Here is an 18,240-nt window from a genome sequence, read left to right on the forward strand (position 1 = left end):
CCTGAAAATGTTTGTCTAGCAATGATCAACAACCAATTTGACAGAGCTTAAAGAATGTTGAAAGTAATAATAGGCAAATTGTTGCGCAAACTCTTACAGGTTATTGTGTGTATATCAGTGAATTAAATTATTTTTTTTTCATTTAGATTTCAGGCTGTAACACAACAAAATGTGGAATAAGTCAAGGGGTATGAATACTTCCTGAAGGTACTGTATATCCATGTGAGAAAACATCACCATAGTTGATATTGATCTTGACTCTATGCTCTTTTTCCAAAAGTTTGTAGTGTCACTCTTCCCAAAGCCTTTGCTTATACTGATGATTTCACCCTAAAGTGAGTGAGTAGTGAGATTGGTGATCAGGGCTGTTGTCAGCATTAGTCAATATATCTCCTCCCGCCCCTTCACTCCCCTGCGGTCCAGCCTGTCTCATATCTGTCTGCCCAATAAATCACCTTCACTGGCAATCCTGAGGATCAATAGTGCTCTTTCTCTCTCTCTTTTAATGTTGTTCAGAGTTGGCTCTGCAGGCTTGGCTCTGCAACGACAACCTTAATGCATAAAGTTTATGCACATATTAGTTTACTAGGCTGTCTCTCTGTGGAGCTTTTCCCCTTCAGTTGGAGAAATGTAACTTCGTCACAGAGACCTGAGTGATGGGTCATGTACAGATTTATTTAGGGCTCTGCAGACCTCCTGTTTAGCTAGGAGTTGTTTTCTAAATTAATTCAGCTATTTTGGAATGGAAAGCTCATGCCAATAAATCCACGGTGACTTTTTTCCAAGATGAAAAATGCACAAATACAGTAGCCTATACTCAGGGTTGGGTAGGTTACTTTCTAAATGTAATKCGTTACTAGTTATCTGTCAAATTGTAATCAGTAACGTAACMTTTGTATTGCCTAAACTCAGTAATGTCATCTGATTACATTCTGTTACTTTTAGACTACTTTCCCCTGAAGAGGCATTAGAAATAGGCAAAAATGTATGTTACCAATTGAACGACATCTATTGCAGTTTACATAGCTGGCCATATATGGATGTTACATTTTACTTTATGGGTTGGTTATGTAGGCTTCTTCAAACCCATCGCTTTCTACTATATATAATAATTCAATTCAATTATCTTTACCATAAATAAATATAATTTCTAAGTCCAAAAATGGATGTAGCAACTACAGATTTCCCCTTTAAGTCTATCAAATGTGTGAGGGTTTGAGCATGTGTCCATTAGGCCTATGAATTAAAAAAAAAAAATACCAGCATGAATTCGATTGAACGATAAAAGCCCCACTTTTATTTCATAGGCTGGGATCCGGACTATGCAGCTGTTACGAGCGCATTTTCACTGGCTGTTCACTGGTTTCAAAAACAATGATTGATAGGCAATTTAAACTTCTTGAATTGAACCATTATTGGGTTCAAATACACATTTAGATTTGTGAACAGCCGTCCACAACAACCACAATCTGTAAGGCGCAAATTGCTACATGCGCTATATAGATATCAATAATAAGTGATATCCATTTCGCCGTAGACTACACCACTGCTATCATCCTTACCTCCAAGAGTTTATTCAAGTTGGATAAACTCTGGATGCAGACAGCAGTCATAGCTTGGACTGTAGCCTACAAAAGGATATTCCTGCTCTTTTCCCGCGATCCATCAAACACATTTGGTGTGTCATCATAGTGGTCTTTGACTCGCTCAGGTGGAACAAATTTAAACTTGTGCCTTTTTTCAATGATGGTTTGAATGTCATTGAGAAAACAGAGAAGTGTCAAATATATATTTTTTGCAAACATCCTTTCTGAATTTAAAAGTAAACCTCGAAGTAATCATCTAGTTTTTCAAAAGTATCTAATCTGGTTACAATATTTTTGGTGGTAACGTAACGGATTACAGTTACCATTTTTTTGTAATCCCTTACATGTATTCCGGTACTCCCCAACCCTGCCTACACTAAGCAAGTTACGTTTATAGGCTGTAATTCCCTCATGAGAGAAACAGGCATGTTTTAGTGATTTTGAAATAATTTGATTTATAATGAATTCATTTGTACACAGGGTATTCAGTTCTGTAGCTAAAAATAAATGTCACAGACATCTTTGGAACTGTGGAAGAGCAAGACATCAATCCCATTCTCTCCTGCCTTAGGAACTATTACTAGATGAACACTCAGTTGCTTTAATCAGATCATTAGTGGCCTGTTTCTCAGTGGTGGCTTTTAGTGATGCAGCCTTTCGTGTTGATGGGTGTAGAAAAACTGTTGAAATAGTGGCTCTAACAGCAAAAACAGCAAAGATGTGTAGAAAAACATTTCCTAAGTATTAGAATGTGGTCTGTCCATGTTTGACACAGATTTGCATACTTCAAATTTTGCTAGTATAGGCCTTTTTGATGCTATAATCATTGCTGTGTGTTGTTATTCATTAGATATTCCCTTGAGGTTGTAATCTAGTCTGTTTTACATCTGGGGAAACCCCAATGTTAAAATGGGGAATTTTGAGTTTTGTTGCTTTGGTAAAAGTCATGTCAAGAATGTCGCCGTGTCTAGAGGTTCCCTCAGTGTCAAGTTTTGACCTCTTTCTTGTGCAATTCCCCACTTGAAAAGGACAGTCCCTCCACATGAAGATTTTAACTGGATTTCACTCAATAAACAGCCATGGAATCAGTTGTTTGTCTTTTATTTACCATTCTTTGGTTGGCAGTAAACAGGTGAAAAACCTCAAAAAAGAGATGACAAATACAAGTTACTATTTGAGTTGACAGCCCAATCAAATACACAAAATTATCCACATTCACCCCAGATAAACACATTTCTGCCACCATAAAACACAAGGTTTCCACTTTTAAGCAAATGTTTCCCAAAATAGAAACCCACCATTTTTAATCAAATGAGCAGAATCAGTATATTTTCTCTAAATTTGRATTTTAGCCAAATACATTCAAAATATTTTTTGTAGTAAAAATTTACATTTATTTTCTAATCAGTAGTTTTAAGCAGACAAATCTTACATTTTTTAGCCAAAGATTTTTTAGACTATACATTTGTTACTGAATTAAGAACTTGGTTTACTAAGATTTCTACAAAGTTTAAATTACTTTTAACCATTTCAAACAAGTTCTTTGTCAACAATGAATTTGGCTCTTCTTACTTTTCCTTTATACCCCACAAACAACATTTGAAGTTATAAATACCACTGCAAAAGTCCTATCAAAGTTAAGAGTTAAGAGTCTGTGTTTTCCAGAGTATCATTAGCAGTGCACTGCTTAAGTCAGTCTAGCCAAGCATGGCTAATATGGCGCTTACCGGCTGTCTTTCACAGTTTTGTGGAGGGCTTGGACTTGCACAGTCACCTTGATCACAAAGATGAAGTTTCCTTGGTCTTGTGGTGTTATAAATGCTCCTTTCACTGCGGTCTAAAGACAACAGCAGAGCCAGGTGCTGGCACGCCCAGATTACCTGGAAGATTTGTTCCACCTGGTTCACCACTGATTGAAGGAGGAGGAGTTTCACCACTGAGGAGCTCCCAGGCAGTTTGTCAGCACACTCAGTGTGGCCCTCCCCCTCTCTTTGCAGGTATATTGTAGTTGGCCAAGGTTCTCCCACACACTATCTCAGTTGGAGTGCATTTATTATTGATGCACTGGGTGTTGCTATCTAGATGGAGCTCTGAATCTACACTACTACACCAAAACAGCAGGCTTTGTGGGGTAGGCTAATCAGGGCATTGATAGACAGTTGGTGAAGGGGCGTTTGTGCCATAGATTACTGGGATGGGAATAGCCTAAATGTTTGATACAGGTTGTATTGCGCTACCATGTCCTATTGGTCTAGACTTTGTCTGTTTGTATTCTTCTGATAAGTAATACGTCATTCCTCTGATAAGTAGTAAGTACGTCTTCTGATAAGTAATAAGTAATTCCTAATTAATAAGTCACTCCTAGGCCTATATTTCACATATATTGTGTGTGTGTGTGCTGCTGTAGGTAGCACCCTGATCAAAGTAGGCGATTGTGAGAGGAGACTGGGCAGTGTACAGAGGGAGTTCCTACAGACCTCCGCTATCGGCTTCCTCACCCCACTCAGGAACTTTCTGGAAGGAGACTGGAGGACCATCTCAGTGAGTCTGGCTATCTGGGCCTCGAGAGGGACATCTTGGGATTGCATGCAGACCAGTATTTAATACAATGCTAATCAACACCTTGGGTTTAGTTTTCTACTTATTCCTATATGGATGTAGCAGAGTTTTAGGACCTAGCCAACTTACCCCACACATATAGGCTACATTTACGTTGTGCAGAGAGTTGCTGATCTTCTCCTCCCTGTCTCAGAAAGAGAGGCGTCTCCTGGAGAACGCAGACTGGACCTGGACTCCTGTAAAGCACGGCTGAAGAAAGCCAAATTAGCAGAGTCCAAGGCTGCGGTGAGTCTGCCCTCCTCCCTGTTCCCGTTAGCTGCATCATGTAGCCATGAGTCTACCCTCTACCCTCCTCTTTGTTTCCCTTCAGCAGCATCATGTAGCCATGCGTCTACCTCTACCCTCTTCCTGTTTCCCTTCAGCTGCATCATGTAGCCATGCTCTACCCTCTACCCTCTCTTCCTGTTTCCCTTCAGCTGCATCATGTAGCCATGCGTCTACCCTCCTTCTTCCTGTTTCCCTTCAGCTGCATCATGTAGCCATGCGTCTACCCTCACCCTCCTCTTCCTGTTTCCCTTCAGCTGCATCATGTAGCCATGCGATCTACCCTCTACCCTCCTCTTCCTGTTTCCCTTCAGCTGCATCATGTAGCCATGCATCTACCCTCTACCCTCCTCTTCATGTTTCCCTTCAGCTGCATCATGTACCATGAGTCTACCCTCCTTCTTCCTGTTTCCCTTCAGCTGCAATCATGTAGCCATGAGTCTACCCTTCCTCCACCTCTTCCTGTTTCCCTTCCAGCTGCATCATGTAGCAGGGAGTCTTACCCTCTTACCCCCTCCACCTCTCCTTGTTCCCCTTCTATTACATAATATAACCAGGCATCCCCCTCTACCCTCCACCTCTCCCTGTTCCAGTTCAGCTGCATCATGTAACCAGGCTCCAGTTCAGTGAACTGCTACTGCTAACTAACATCTATCTCTGTTCTAATTATGTTCACAGTGTGAGGGAGAAGTGAGTATTAGTGTAAAATATTGTCCACTTTGGTTATTTCCCCCCCCCCCTTTTTTTCATTCTGACATGCTCTGCCCATTTTCTCATTGGTACTTTGAAATCCAGTTGAACGCATGTGAGAAGCCAAGAGAGAGAGAGAACAGACTTTCACGTTCTTTTGAAAGTGAAAGAAATTATATTGTGGCATGGTACACTGGAGCAAACCCATATATGACCCTAGAGCAGTGGTATTCAAACRTTTTCAGCAAGGACCCCATTTTTTCCCACCAGAATTTCTGGGGACCCCACCTCAAATGTAATGACACAATCATAAAATGACGATTTTTACATCTGTGTGTGTGTGCCATGCCGTGCCTTCGGAAAGTATTCAGACCCCTTGACTTTTTCTACATTTTGTTACGCTACAGCCTTATTCTAAAATTGATTAAATAAAATATTTTTCTCATCAATCTACACACAATACCCCATTATGACAAAGGAAAAACAGCTAATTTAGAAAAAATTAACAGAATAACCTTATTTACATAAGTATTCTTTGCTATGAGACTCGAAATTGAGCTCAAGTGCATCCTGTTTCTATTGATAATCCCTTCGAGGTTGCTACATCTTGATTGGAGTCTGTGGTAAATTCAATTGATTGGACATGATTTGGGAAGGCATGTCAGAGCAAAAACGTGTCTCAAAGGAATTGTCCGTGGAGCTCCGAGACAGGATTGGTTCGAGGCACAGATCTGGGGAAGGGTACCAAAACATTTCCGCAGCATTGAAGGTCCCCAAGAACACAGTGGCCTCCATCATTCTTAAATGTAAGAAGTTTGTAACCACCAAGACTGTTCCTAGAGCTGGCCGCCCGGCCAAACTGAGCAATCAGGGGAGAAGGGCCTTGGGTAGGGAGGTGACCAAGAACCCATTGGTCACTCTGACAGATCTCCAGAGATCCTCTGTGGAGATGGTAGAACCTTCAAGAAGGACAACCATCTCTGCAGCACTCCACCAATCAGGCCTTTATGGTAGAGTGGCCAGATGGAAGCCACTCCTCAGTAAAAGGCACACGACAGTCCGCTTGGAGTTTGCCGAAAGGCACCTAAAGGACTCTCAGACCATGAGAAATAAGATTCTCTGGGATGATGAAGCATGGTGGTGGCAGCATCATGGTGGTGGCAGCATCATGCTGTYGGGATGTTTTTCAGTGGCAGGGACTAGGAGACTAGTCAGGATTGAGGCAAAGTACAGAGAGATCCATGATGAAAACCTGCTCAGGACCTCAGACTGGGGCAAAGGTTCACATTCCAACAAGACAACGATCCTTAACACACAGCCGAGACAACACACAAGTGACTTCGGGACAAGTCTCTGAATGTCCTTGTGGCCCAGCCAGAGCCCGGACTTGAACCCGATCGATCGACACTAGAGTTACCTGAAAATAGCTGTGCAGCAACACTCCCCATCCAACCTGACAGAGCTTGAGAGGATCTGCAGAGAAGAATGMCAGAAACTCCCCAAATACAGGTTTTCCAAGCTTGTAGCGTCATACCCATGAAGACTCGAGTCTGTAATCGCTGCCAAAGGTGCTTTAACAAAGTATTGAGGGTCTGAATACTTACAGTACCGACTTCAACTGTACATACATACATACATACATACATACATACATACATACAGTTGAAGTCGGAAGTTTACATACACATAGGTTGGAGTTAATAAAACTCGTTTTTCAACTACTCCACAAATTTCTTGTTACTATAGTTTTGGCAAGTCGGTTAGGACATCTACTTTGTGCATGACACAAGTAATTTTTCCAACAATTGTTTACAGACAGATTATTTCACGTACAAATCACTGTATCACAATTCAAGAGGGTCAGAAGTTTACATACAATAAGTTGACTGTGCCTTTAAACAAAGACAAAGATCATACTTTTTGGAGTAATGTCCTCTGGTCTGATGAAGAAAAAAAAATAGAACTGTTTGGCCATAATGACCATTGTTATGTTTGGAGGAAAAAGGGGGAGGCTTGCAAGACGAAAATACCATCCCAACTGTGAATCACAGGGGTGGCAGAATCATGTTGTGGGGGTGCTTTGCTGCAGGAGGGACTGGTGCACTTCACAAAATAGAAGATATCATGAGGAAGGAAAATGATGTGGATATATTGAAGCAACAGCTCAAGACATCAGTCAGGAAGATAAAGCTTGGTCGCAAATGGGTCTTCCAAATGGACAATGACCCCAAGCATACTTCCAAAGCTGTGGCAAAATGGCTTAAGGACAACAAAGTCAAGATATTGGAGTGGCCATCACAAAGCCCTGACCTCAATCCCATAGAAAATTTGAGGGCAGAACTGAAAAAGCATCTGCGAGCAAGGAGGCCTACAAACATGACTCTGTTAAACCAGCTCTGTCAGGAAGAATGGGCCAAAATTCACCCAACTTATTGTGGGAAGCTTGTGGAAGGCTACCCGAAACGTTTGACCCAAGTTAAACAATTTAAAGGCAATGCTACCAAATACTAATTGAGTGTATGTAAACTTCTGACCCACTGGGAATGTGATGAAAGAAATAAAAGCTGAAATAAATCATTCTTTCTACTATTATTCTGACATTTCACATCCTTAAAATAAAGTGGTGATCCTAACTGACCTAAGACAGGGACTTTTTACTCGGATTAAATGTCAGGAATTGTGAAACATTTAATCTCAGTTTATTTGGCTAAGGTGTATGTAGACTTCCAACTTCACTATACATACATACATACATACATACATACATACATACATACATACATACATATATATTGGGGAGCCCACTGCAGTTCCCAGTGGGGTTGCAACCTCAACTTTGAATACTACTGCCCTAGAGTCAACAAAACTGAGTAGTACACAAAATCATTTGTAAAATGGAACAGAAGTGTCTTTAACTTGGACCAGTGTATGGGTGCAACGTGACTAACTGCATCCAAATTACCAAGTTCATCCTCCTATTAAATCACAAAGGCCTTTTTGAGACCAGTAGTGAGAGGAATGGCCCTGTCCCATGTGAGTACAGATGACTTGGGTTAAAAGTCCTGATTGCTCACATGCTTGCCCAATTATACCATGTCCAGTGAATGTCTACCGCCACATCACATTCCCAGCTCCCACTCTCAGTGAGAGCATTTGAAATGTTAAGATGTATGGCTGTTTTTTTCCTTCAGGTCAAAGATCTAATTTGATAAGATATGTTTTCTTAATAGCTTGATTAAATAAACCGATATACAGAGGAAACTCCATAAATACAATTTATTTTAATTGTAGACTAATTTCAAATCAGACCTTTGAAACCTGTATGCATGGTGATTGCCAAATGAAGGCATGCACATTTTGAAAAATATGTTTGTTTAGCGTACTTATTTATTTCCTGCAAAATATTTGTCTTTTAGAAGTACTTTAATTACATTGGGATTTGGCCAGCCCAATGTAATGATTAAGAAGTCAATTGAGAGTAATTTACTGTATTCAATTAGATAGATGTATTGTCCTCTGAAGAGGAAATAATTTTCCACAGACCTCAACATTTTACAGAAACTGTACATAAAAGATCAAACCAACTTATCTCCCAGACATAACATTCACAGTTTCTTCTTCCATACTCCATATATGATAGATTAACCTCTGTGACCAGACGACCGGAACTATTCTCCAGATATACTGTAGGCTACACATTCTATAGGCTACTGCACACATATTTGTTTTAAATCCAGCACCTGGTTTGTTTGGGGTTAGAATGAGATGATGGTTGAAGGATGGCTTTCTTTAAGGGCTATGACAATGATGGATGACAGGCTGTGTACACATCTCTCATGCTGCTGTGTTTATTTACACATGTAGCATGGTCGTCGTCCTTCTAGTCTAACATGCCTTGGGACTCCATGCAGTAGATATGCAGCACAGGAGGTTGATGGCAACTTAATTGGGGAGGACGGGCTTGTGGTAATGACTGGAGCAGAATAAGTGGAATGGAAACTGTTTGAAACTGTTTGAATGAACAGTCCTCTCCTCAGCAGCGTTCACTGATATGCAGGTGAAGAAAGATATTTGTACCATTCCAGGGCTCAACAGTGGGACCATTTTACTCACATATGCTCCTAAATATTTTGCTTTGAGACCTGGAATGTTTATATTGGAACACCAGTGTGCCTAGAAAAAGTAAGGATTTTAGCTTTAATATCTGAAATATTTTTCATTGTGCTCCTACATTTCTTTGTGTGCACATACATTTTACAACTTAGGCGCACACACATGCTCCTTGTAAAGAAGGTGAGCGTAGAGCTCTGCAGTCTTTGATTGGCCAGTGCTTGCAGAACAGACTTGTCTCATATCATCAAGATAATAACAAAGGGTTTAGTTTTTGCTATGTGTGCGTCCCTGTCACATGACTCTCTTATACGTTTGGTTTTGTTTGTTGTTTTGTTTGTCCTTTTGTGTATGTTGTTTGGTTTGGTGCACACCATACTGTATGTGTAAACTGCTCTGCTGTGTCTGTAGGCTGTGCCTGATTTTCAGGAAACCAGGCCCAGAAATTATGTCCTCTCTGCCAGTGCATCTGCGGTAAGGAGCTTAAACAGCCAGTCCACTCTACACTCACACTGTACATGTAGCCTACTGTCACTTTACAAATTCTATGGTATTTCTTCATATCACCAGATTGCTTCCGGCATAGTAATAGAGTAATCCATTATCTATGTGGTACTTGACTTAACACAGGCAACGGTCTAATTTCCCAGGCACAACAACCAAAAGTAGGGCAAAGCTCTTCAAAGATGTTATACTTCAATTGATCCAAATAAAATGAACTCTGAATGCAGGACCAGAATATTTGGAAAATGCTTTCTTTTGAATGCACCCCTGGGTTGAAAACCTGTATCTTTACTGTCATCAGTCTCAATCCAATCTAAGAATGTGTGTCTCCCCTGTGATGTCATCAGAATGTGTCTCTCTCTCCCCCTCTCTTGTTGCCCTGCGGCTTTTCAGCTCTGGAGCGAGGAGGTGGACAAAGTGAGTATGACATGTTTGGACACCATCCTCCTCCCGTATTGTATAAATAAGTAATATCTTTGTTTCTAGGTAAAGTGTCTGTCTCGTTTCACAAGTTATTACCTTCAGAGTTCACACAAGAACAAAACAGCTGATAATGGAAAATGGGGGCTGTAGTATTACATGATACCGCTCTCTGTTTGTTTTGGTTGTTCTGTAGGCAGAACATGAGCTTCGAGTGGCACAGACAGAGTTTGACAGACAGGCAGAGGTCACACGGCTCCTGCTGGAGGGAATCAGCAGTACACACGTGAGTCATGAGGTCAAACCTGTAGAGTGGACCAACATGACCACTACACATGGCCACTCTCTTCAGCATATGCACTGTTTACCAGGTAATAAGTTAGGGATAATCAATGAGGGGCTCTATGGAAAATAATGAACGATGTGGAAGGTGTGTTAGTGCGGTGTGGACTAACCTTCCACAGAGTTTCATTATTTTCCAGAAAATGCTTAGAGCCCCGAGTTGATTATCCCTTTATAACATAATTTAACACATTTGCAGCAACAATTTTTTTATTTGCAGGTAGAAATGTGATCAACATCCACTAAAGTAGGTAGCAAGGTTACTAGATAGCTACAGTAGTTGCCTTGGCAACCGAACATACTTACTGGTTTTTGCTAACCAAACAATCAGTCCTATCTTGTTATTATGAATGAATAACATTGAAAATCGAATTCAACAGTGCCAATAATGTTTTCAATTTGACTTTTGCCTTCAAAGCAGCTCAAACATAGAACATGTAAGACTGAACTATAGCTATTGAATTCTACTGTACTGATATACCGTGCATTATAGGGAAATAATGCATGCGCCAGAATGCACTTCAAGCCAATCAGAAACTTGTATTTAACAATGCCATGGTATAAACTGTTTTAACATGGTGGTGACAGGGTATGTTGAGGGGGACCAAGTAACAACTGTGTTATATGTGTTTTGGGTATGTTGTCTGTAGGTGAACCACCTGCGCTGCCTGCATGAGTTTGTGGAGGCACAGACAGCCTACTACAAGCAGTGTCACCTGCACATGCAGGACCTGCAGAAAGAGCTGGACAGGTGAGGACTGGCTCTGGGTAGATGCACAACTTTATATTGGACATACTAGCATACTTAGCTGGGCTGTCTAGATCTGGCTTTTATTTGTTGCAGTGTTTGCTATTCAAATGGATGTAAGCTGTTAATCAATGACCATCTCCACTATTATCTCTTATGCTCTCAGTTCCAATGGAGATGTGTAAGTAACATTTGATGACGATTACAGTTGAACTCACCATTACTCAACATATTTTTGTTAACCGTTAGTTAAGTCTGATTATTCCCCAGGGAATGTGCTGTATACCTTATGAATGTCTTCACTCCCTAAACCTCTGCAGGTTTCCCAATGCGTTTGCTGGTAACCCAGGCCACTCCATGGCCTCCGGTGGCTCCTCTCCCCTGGACCCTGCCAGCGCTGTGGAGACAGACACGCTGAAGATCGAGGAGGTGCAGGCCCCTGCCACAGGCACACGCAAGGCCAAGGTCCTGTACGACTACGACGCTGCCGACACCAGTGAGCTATCCCTACTGGCTGACGAGGTGAGCACACGAACACACACACAGAATTCTACCTGCACACCCGTCATTAGTTGAATCAGGTGTATCCGTGCAGTGCTAGAATATGTGGTATGGTGGGCAGGAAACAGTCTCCAGTCTTGAAACAACTAGGACTAGATGCAAGATACAAGATGGTGCTATTTTGTGTTTTTTTTGTGTAGCTTCTGGATATCAGAACAGCAATTACTCACCTCGAACTGGACAAAGATTTTTTCTTTAAAACTTCTTATGGCTGCATCCCGCTACCGGGATCGATATGACAGCAGCCAGTGAAAGTGCAGGGCGCCAAATTCAAACAACAGAAATCTCATAATTAAAATTCCTCAAACATACATGTGTCTTATATCATTTTAAAGGTAATCTTGTTGTTAATCCCACCAAAGTGTCCGATTTCAAATATATGCTTTTTCAGCGAAAGCACTACAAACGATTATGTTAGGTCACCCACCAAAACCACAATAAGCACAGCCATTTTTTCCAGCGAAAGATAGCTTTCACAAAAAGCAGAAATAGAGATAAAATTAATCACTAACCTTTGATTTCTTCATCAGATGACACTCATAGGACTTCATGTTACACAATACATGCATGTTTTGTTTGATAAAGTTCATATTTATAACAAAAAAATCTGAGTTTACATTGGCGCGTTACATTCACTAGTTCCAAAAACACAGTGATTTTGCATAGCCACACTCGTTTCAACAGAAATACTCATCATAAATAGATGATAATAAAAGTTATACACATGGAATTATAGATATACTCTCCTTAATGCAACCGCTGTGTCAGATTTCTAAAAAACTTTACGGGAAAAAGCAAAATCAGCAATAATCTGAGACGGACTCAGAACAATAGCCAAATTAGCCGCCATTGTTGGGGTCAACAGAAACCAGAAAATACATGATAAATGTTTCCTTACCTTTGATGAACTTCATTAGAATGGCAGTCCTAGGAATCCCAGGTCCCAATAAAATGCTTGATTTGTTCGATAATGTCCGTTATTTATGTCCAATTAGCTACTTTGGTCAGCGGTTAAACAATTCCAAAGTCACAAAGCGCATCACTATAACGTGAACGAAATGGCCAAAAAGTTCCGTAAACAGTTCGCGTAGAAACATGTCAAACGATGTACTGAATCAATCTTTAGAATGTTGTTGAACATACAGTGAGGGAAAAGTATTTGATCCCCTGCTGATTTTTGTACGTTTGCCCACTGACAAAGAAATTATCAGTCTATAATTTTAATGTTAGGTTTATTGAACCATGAGAGACAGAATAACAACAAAAATATCCAGAAAATGCAGTCAAAAATGTTATAAATTGATTTGCATTTTAATGAGGAAATAAGTATTTGACCCTTCCAATCAAAAAGATTTCTGGCTCCCAGGTGTCTTTCATACAGGTAACGAACGGAGATTAGGAGCACACTCTTAAAGGGAGTGCCCTAATCTCAGTTTCTTACCTGTATAAAAGATACCTGTCCCAAGAAGCAATCAATCAATCAGATTCTCAAACTCTCCACCATGGCCAAGACCAAAGAGCTCTCCAAGGATGTCAGGGACAAGATTTAGACCTACACAAGGCTGGAATGGGCTACAAGACCATCGCCAAGCAGGCTTGGTAGAAGTTGACAACAGTTTCTGTGATTATTCGCAAATGGAAGAAACACAAAAGAACTGTCAATCTCCCTCAGCCTGGGGCTCCATGCAAGATCTCACCTCGTGGGAGTTGCAATGATCATGAGAACGGTGAGGAATCAGCCCAGAACTACACAGGAGGATCTTGTCAATGATCTCAAGGCAGCTGGGACCATAGTCATCAAGAAAACAATTGGTAAACACACTATGCGGGAAGGATGAAATCCTTGCAGCGCCCGCAAGGTCCCCTGCTCAAGAAAGCACATATACAATGCCCGTCTGAAGTTTGCCAATGAAACATCTGAATGATTCAGAGGACAACTGGGTGAACGTGTTGTGGTCAGATGAGACCAAAATGGAGTTCTTTGGCATCAACCCAACTTGCGTGTTTGGAGAGGAGGGAATGCGCTTATGACCCCAAGAAACCATCCCACCGGCAAACATGGAGTGGAAACATTATTGCTTTGGGGGTGTTTTTCTTCTAAAGGGACGGACAACTTGACCCGATCAAAGGGACGATGGACGGGGCCATGTACCGTCAAATCTTGGGTGAAAACCTCCTTCCCTCAGCCAGGTATTGAAAATGGGTCGTGGATGGGTATCCAGCATTACTAATGACCCAAAACACACGGTCAAGGCAACAAAGGAGTGGCTCAAGAAGAAGCACATTAAGGTCCTGGAGTGACCTAGCCAGTCTCCAGACCTTAATCCCATAGAAAATCTGTGGAGGAGGCTGAAGGTTCGAGTTGCACAAACGTCAGCCTCGAAACCTTAAAGACTTGAAGAAGGATCTGCAAAGAGGAGTGGGACAAAAATCCCTCCTGAATGTGTGCAAACCTGGTGGCCAACTACAAGAAACGTCTGACCTCTTGTGATGCCAACAAGGGTTTTGCCACCAAGTAGTAAGTCATGTTTTGCAGAGGGGTCAAATACTTATTTCCCTCATTAAAATGCAAATCAATTCATAACATTTTTGATGTGCGTTTTTCTGGATTTTTTTGTTGATATCTGTCTCTCACTGTTCAAATAACCTACATTAATTATAGACTGATCATTTCTTTGTCAGTGGGCAAACGTACAAAATCAGCAGGGGATCAAATACTTTTTTTCCTCACTGTACATCTTGAATAACGTTCCAACCCGGAGAATTAGAATGACTTCAGAAGAGCGCTGGAACGGAGTCCTCCTCGTGTGAAGGCGCATGTGAAAGCATGGTCAGCTCGTGGCAGTGATTACTCATTCCTGTCTCCTTCGGCCCCCCTTCACATTAGAGTCATCAGACAAAGTTCTATTGACTGTTGACATCTAGTGGAAGCCGTAGGAAGTGAAAACTCATCAATATCCCGCTGTAATTTCAATGAGAGCTTGGTTGAAAATCTGCCACCTCAGAAACAATTCAAACAGGAAGTGGAACTTCTCAGGTTTTTGCCTGCCATATGAGTTCTGTTATACTCACAGACATAATTCAAACAGTTTTAGAAACGTCAGAGTGTTTTCTATCCAATACGAATAATAATATGCATATATTAGCAACTGGGACTGAGGAGCAGGCAGTTTACTATGGGCACCTCTGTGCACCTTTCATCCAAGCTACTCAATACTGCCCCTGCAGCCATAAGAAGTGAATGAGTTTAATGCTGATACCAGGCCTAAATCCCCGTAATTCGCATGAAGAGGAGACACCGATACAGGGGACGCAGTTCCGGGTGCCTTGTGAGAATTCGTCGGCAAGTGGGTAACCCGTCTCTACCATCCGTCCCATTGACAAACGTGCAATCATTGGAGAATAAACTGGATGAGCTCCGTTCGAGACTATCCTACCGGGACAATAAATACGATAATTTCTTATGTTTTACCGAATCGTGGCTGAACGACGACATGGATAATATACAGTTGGCTGGGTTTTCCATGCATCGGCAAGACGGAACAGCTACCTCCAGTAAGACGAGGGGTTTGTCAATAAGTCTATTTGTCAATAACAGCGTGAAATCTAATGTTTAAGAAGTATCAAGATTTTGCTCGCCTGAGGTAGAGTACGTCATGATAAGCTGTAGACCACACTATTTACCAAGACCGTTTTCATCTATATTTTTCGTATCTGTCTATTTACCACCACAAATCGATACTGGCACTAAGACCGCACTCAACAAGCTAAATAAGGCCATAAGCAAACAAGAAAATGCTCATCCAGAAGCGACGCTCCTAGTGGCTGCTGACTTTAATGCAGGAAAACTTAAATCTGTTTTAACTAATTTCTACCAGCATGTCACATGTGCAACTAGAGAAAAAAAAAACTCTAGACCACCTTTACTCCACAAAGACACGTACAAAGCTCTCCCTCACCCTCCATTTGGCAAATCTGACGAATTCTATCCTCCTGATTCCTGTTTACAAGAAAAAACTAAAGCAGGAAGTACCATTGGCTCGCTCAATATGGAAGTGGTCAGATGACGCAGATGTTAAGCTGCAGGACTGTTTTGCTAGCACAGAATGAAATATGTTCAGGGATTCAACATTAGGAAGGTGTTCTTAATGTTTTGTACACTCCGTGCATGTTATTATTTTGTCTTTTCCCAGCTAATCACAGTTTACACAGTGCCAGGCATGGACTCAGACTGGCTGGTGGGAGAGAGAGGGAACCAGAAAGGGAAGGTGCCTGTCACATACCTGGAGCTGCTCAGCTAAAGAAATAAATTGAAAGACGCACGCTTGAAACATTGCACTCACATGCCTTCAAACATGCTGACGTTGACAAATTCAACCAACCAAACACACCCACATGCTGTACGCACATGGACCGCATTACATCATTGGTGAATATGAAGGAAAATGCACAACATTGAATACGGAGGAATAGTTACCATGACAACTTGGCCGAAAATTCTGAAATGTAAGATATTTACTTACTGAAATGCCCTGTATTATTCAGGCTTTGGTGACCTTTGGTGACCTTTCACAGCTGTGGAAAAAGCTTCATACAGCCTGCCCAGACACTTGCACCTGTTTTAGACATCTTTCCCAAATCCATTACTTTTATGTAAAACATTCCATACACCCTGTGCACCTCTCGTTAGTCCACATTCCTATATTGTCATTTTCCTGGACACCTCTACCACTACCTGGCACTGAAACATTTCATGGCCATATGCCCTGCTTAGTGACTAACCAGAAATTGAAGCACTCATACAGCGACGATTTGAAGCACTCCTAGTCTTTTACTAACTGCCTTAAAATAATGGAGAGAGGCTGTGTCCATCTGCTATAACTCATAGAATGTATTGGACACACCGCAATGTCCACACTCCAGTTTGCCTGTTTGCTTAGGACACTTCCTTTGAAGAGGACAAGCCAGATCTAACACAGAACATACATTTTGGCATGCAAAACTGTAACTTGTTATTATTGAAGTATCTGTGGTGAGTTATATTCCCATTTGTCCCTTTTTTTACTTTGCTCTTTTTGCTGTTCTGTTTCTTTAACATGTCATTGTTCCTTCAGTTGTCTTTGTATGTTTTTAGTTGAATTGTTTGATCCGATGTTGTCTTTTCTGTGATAGTCTCAGTGTCTTCAAGACAGGACCTAGGCTGCTACATGTGCTACTGGCAGGAGTTAGTCAGACTACTCTGTTCAATGCAAAGCCTCTGTCTTTCTTGTAATCAGAATTTTAATGTCTGTATATTTATTTCTCATAGACCTTTTAGTACCAAAGCAAACTTAAGTATACATGTGTATGCATGCACTCTGTCAAGGTTTGTGATGCTGTGACTGTTTTGCCATGTCTTGTTTTGACCCTTTTCTGCCTTTACTGTCAATGTATTTATTGTCTGTTCCCAAGCCATGCTGGGTGAATGCGTAGGATGTAATAAAAATATATCTATATGCTTTGGACACAATCTAGTTTGTGGTTTGTCAGTTCAGGTTCTTAATCTAATATTCTGGTGTAGCAGTCTGTCGGATTGGAAGTAATCATTATTTTCTAAATACATGTATTTTTTTCAAATTCAAACTTTGTCCATCATTCTAACTCATACTGGTAATTACAACACGCTCTCCTTTTTACAATATTTTCTATGACTACTGCATCAACATGTTCATGCGTATAAAGTATTTTAATCTGGCATGTTTGGCATTAATGTAATGATTTCATTTCAAATAAACTATGCAAGAAATATAGCTTAAACCCATATTTCAAATAAGTACTATAGGTCATTTGTCCAGCAAATTGGTGGATATACAATATGTACAGTGCCTTCAGAAATTATTCACACTCCTTGACATTTTCCACATTTTGTTGTGTTAAAAAGGGATTAAATTGAGCTTTTCTTTCACTGGCCTACAAACAATAGCCCATAATGTCAAAGTTTTTAGAAATGTTTTCAGCTTTTCATTTTTAATTAATTTGTAATGTCTTGTTATGGCAAGCCTAAATAAGTTAAGGAGTTAACATTTGCTTAACAAGCCACATAATACGTTGCATGGACTCACTCTGTGTGAAATAAGTGTTTAACATAGTCATAAAAAACTGTCTCATCTCTGTACCCCACACATACAATTATCTGTAATGTCCCTCAGTCAAGCAGTGAATTTCAAACACAGATTCAACCACAAAAACCAGGGAGGGTTTCCTGGGCCTTGCAAAGAATGGCACCTATTAGTAGATGTGTAAACATAAAAAAGCAGACATTGAATATCCCTTTGAGCCTGGTGAAGTTATGAATTACACTTTGGATGGTGTATCAATACACCCAGTCACTATGAAGATACAGGCGTTCTACCTAAC

The 18,240-nt window shown here is 40.8% G+C and overlaps 1 protein-coding gene across 1 annotated transcript in view; it reads left to right on the forward strand.

Moving 5' to 3' along the window:
- LOC111974067 (endophilin-B2-like) overlaps positions 1-17,460 on the forward strand; it is a 23,248-nt gene extending 5,788 nt beyond the window's left edge. The window contains 10 exon segments of the mRNA XM_070446970.1: positions 3,994-4,127; positions 4,339-4,360; positions 4,363-4,430; positions 9,681-9,743; positions 10,167-10,190; positions 10,390-10,479; positions 11,186-11,286; positions 11,450-11,464; positions 11,604-11,805; positions 16,038-17,460. Of these exon segments, the coding sequence (XP_070303071.1) occupies positions 3,994-4,127; positions 4,339-4,360; positions 4,363-4,430; positions 9,681-9,743; positions 10,167-10,190; positions 10,390-10,479; positions 11,186-11,286; positions 11,450-11,464; positions 11,604-11,805; positions 16,038-16,145 (827 nt within the window). The 3' untranslated portion in view covers positions 16,146-17,460.
- Positions 17,461-18,240: the final 780 nt, after the last annotated feature.

Source organism: Salvelinus sp. IW2-2015, linkage group LG15 (genome assembly GCF_002910315.2).
Source record: "Salvelinus sp. IW2-2015 linkage group LG15, ASM291031v2, whole genome shotgun sequence".
Classification (NCBI taxonomy): domain Eukaryota; kingdom Metazoa; phylum Chordata; class Actinopteri; order Salmoniformes; family Salmonidae; genus Salvelinus; species Salvelinus sp. IW2-2015.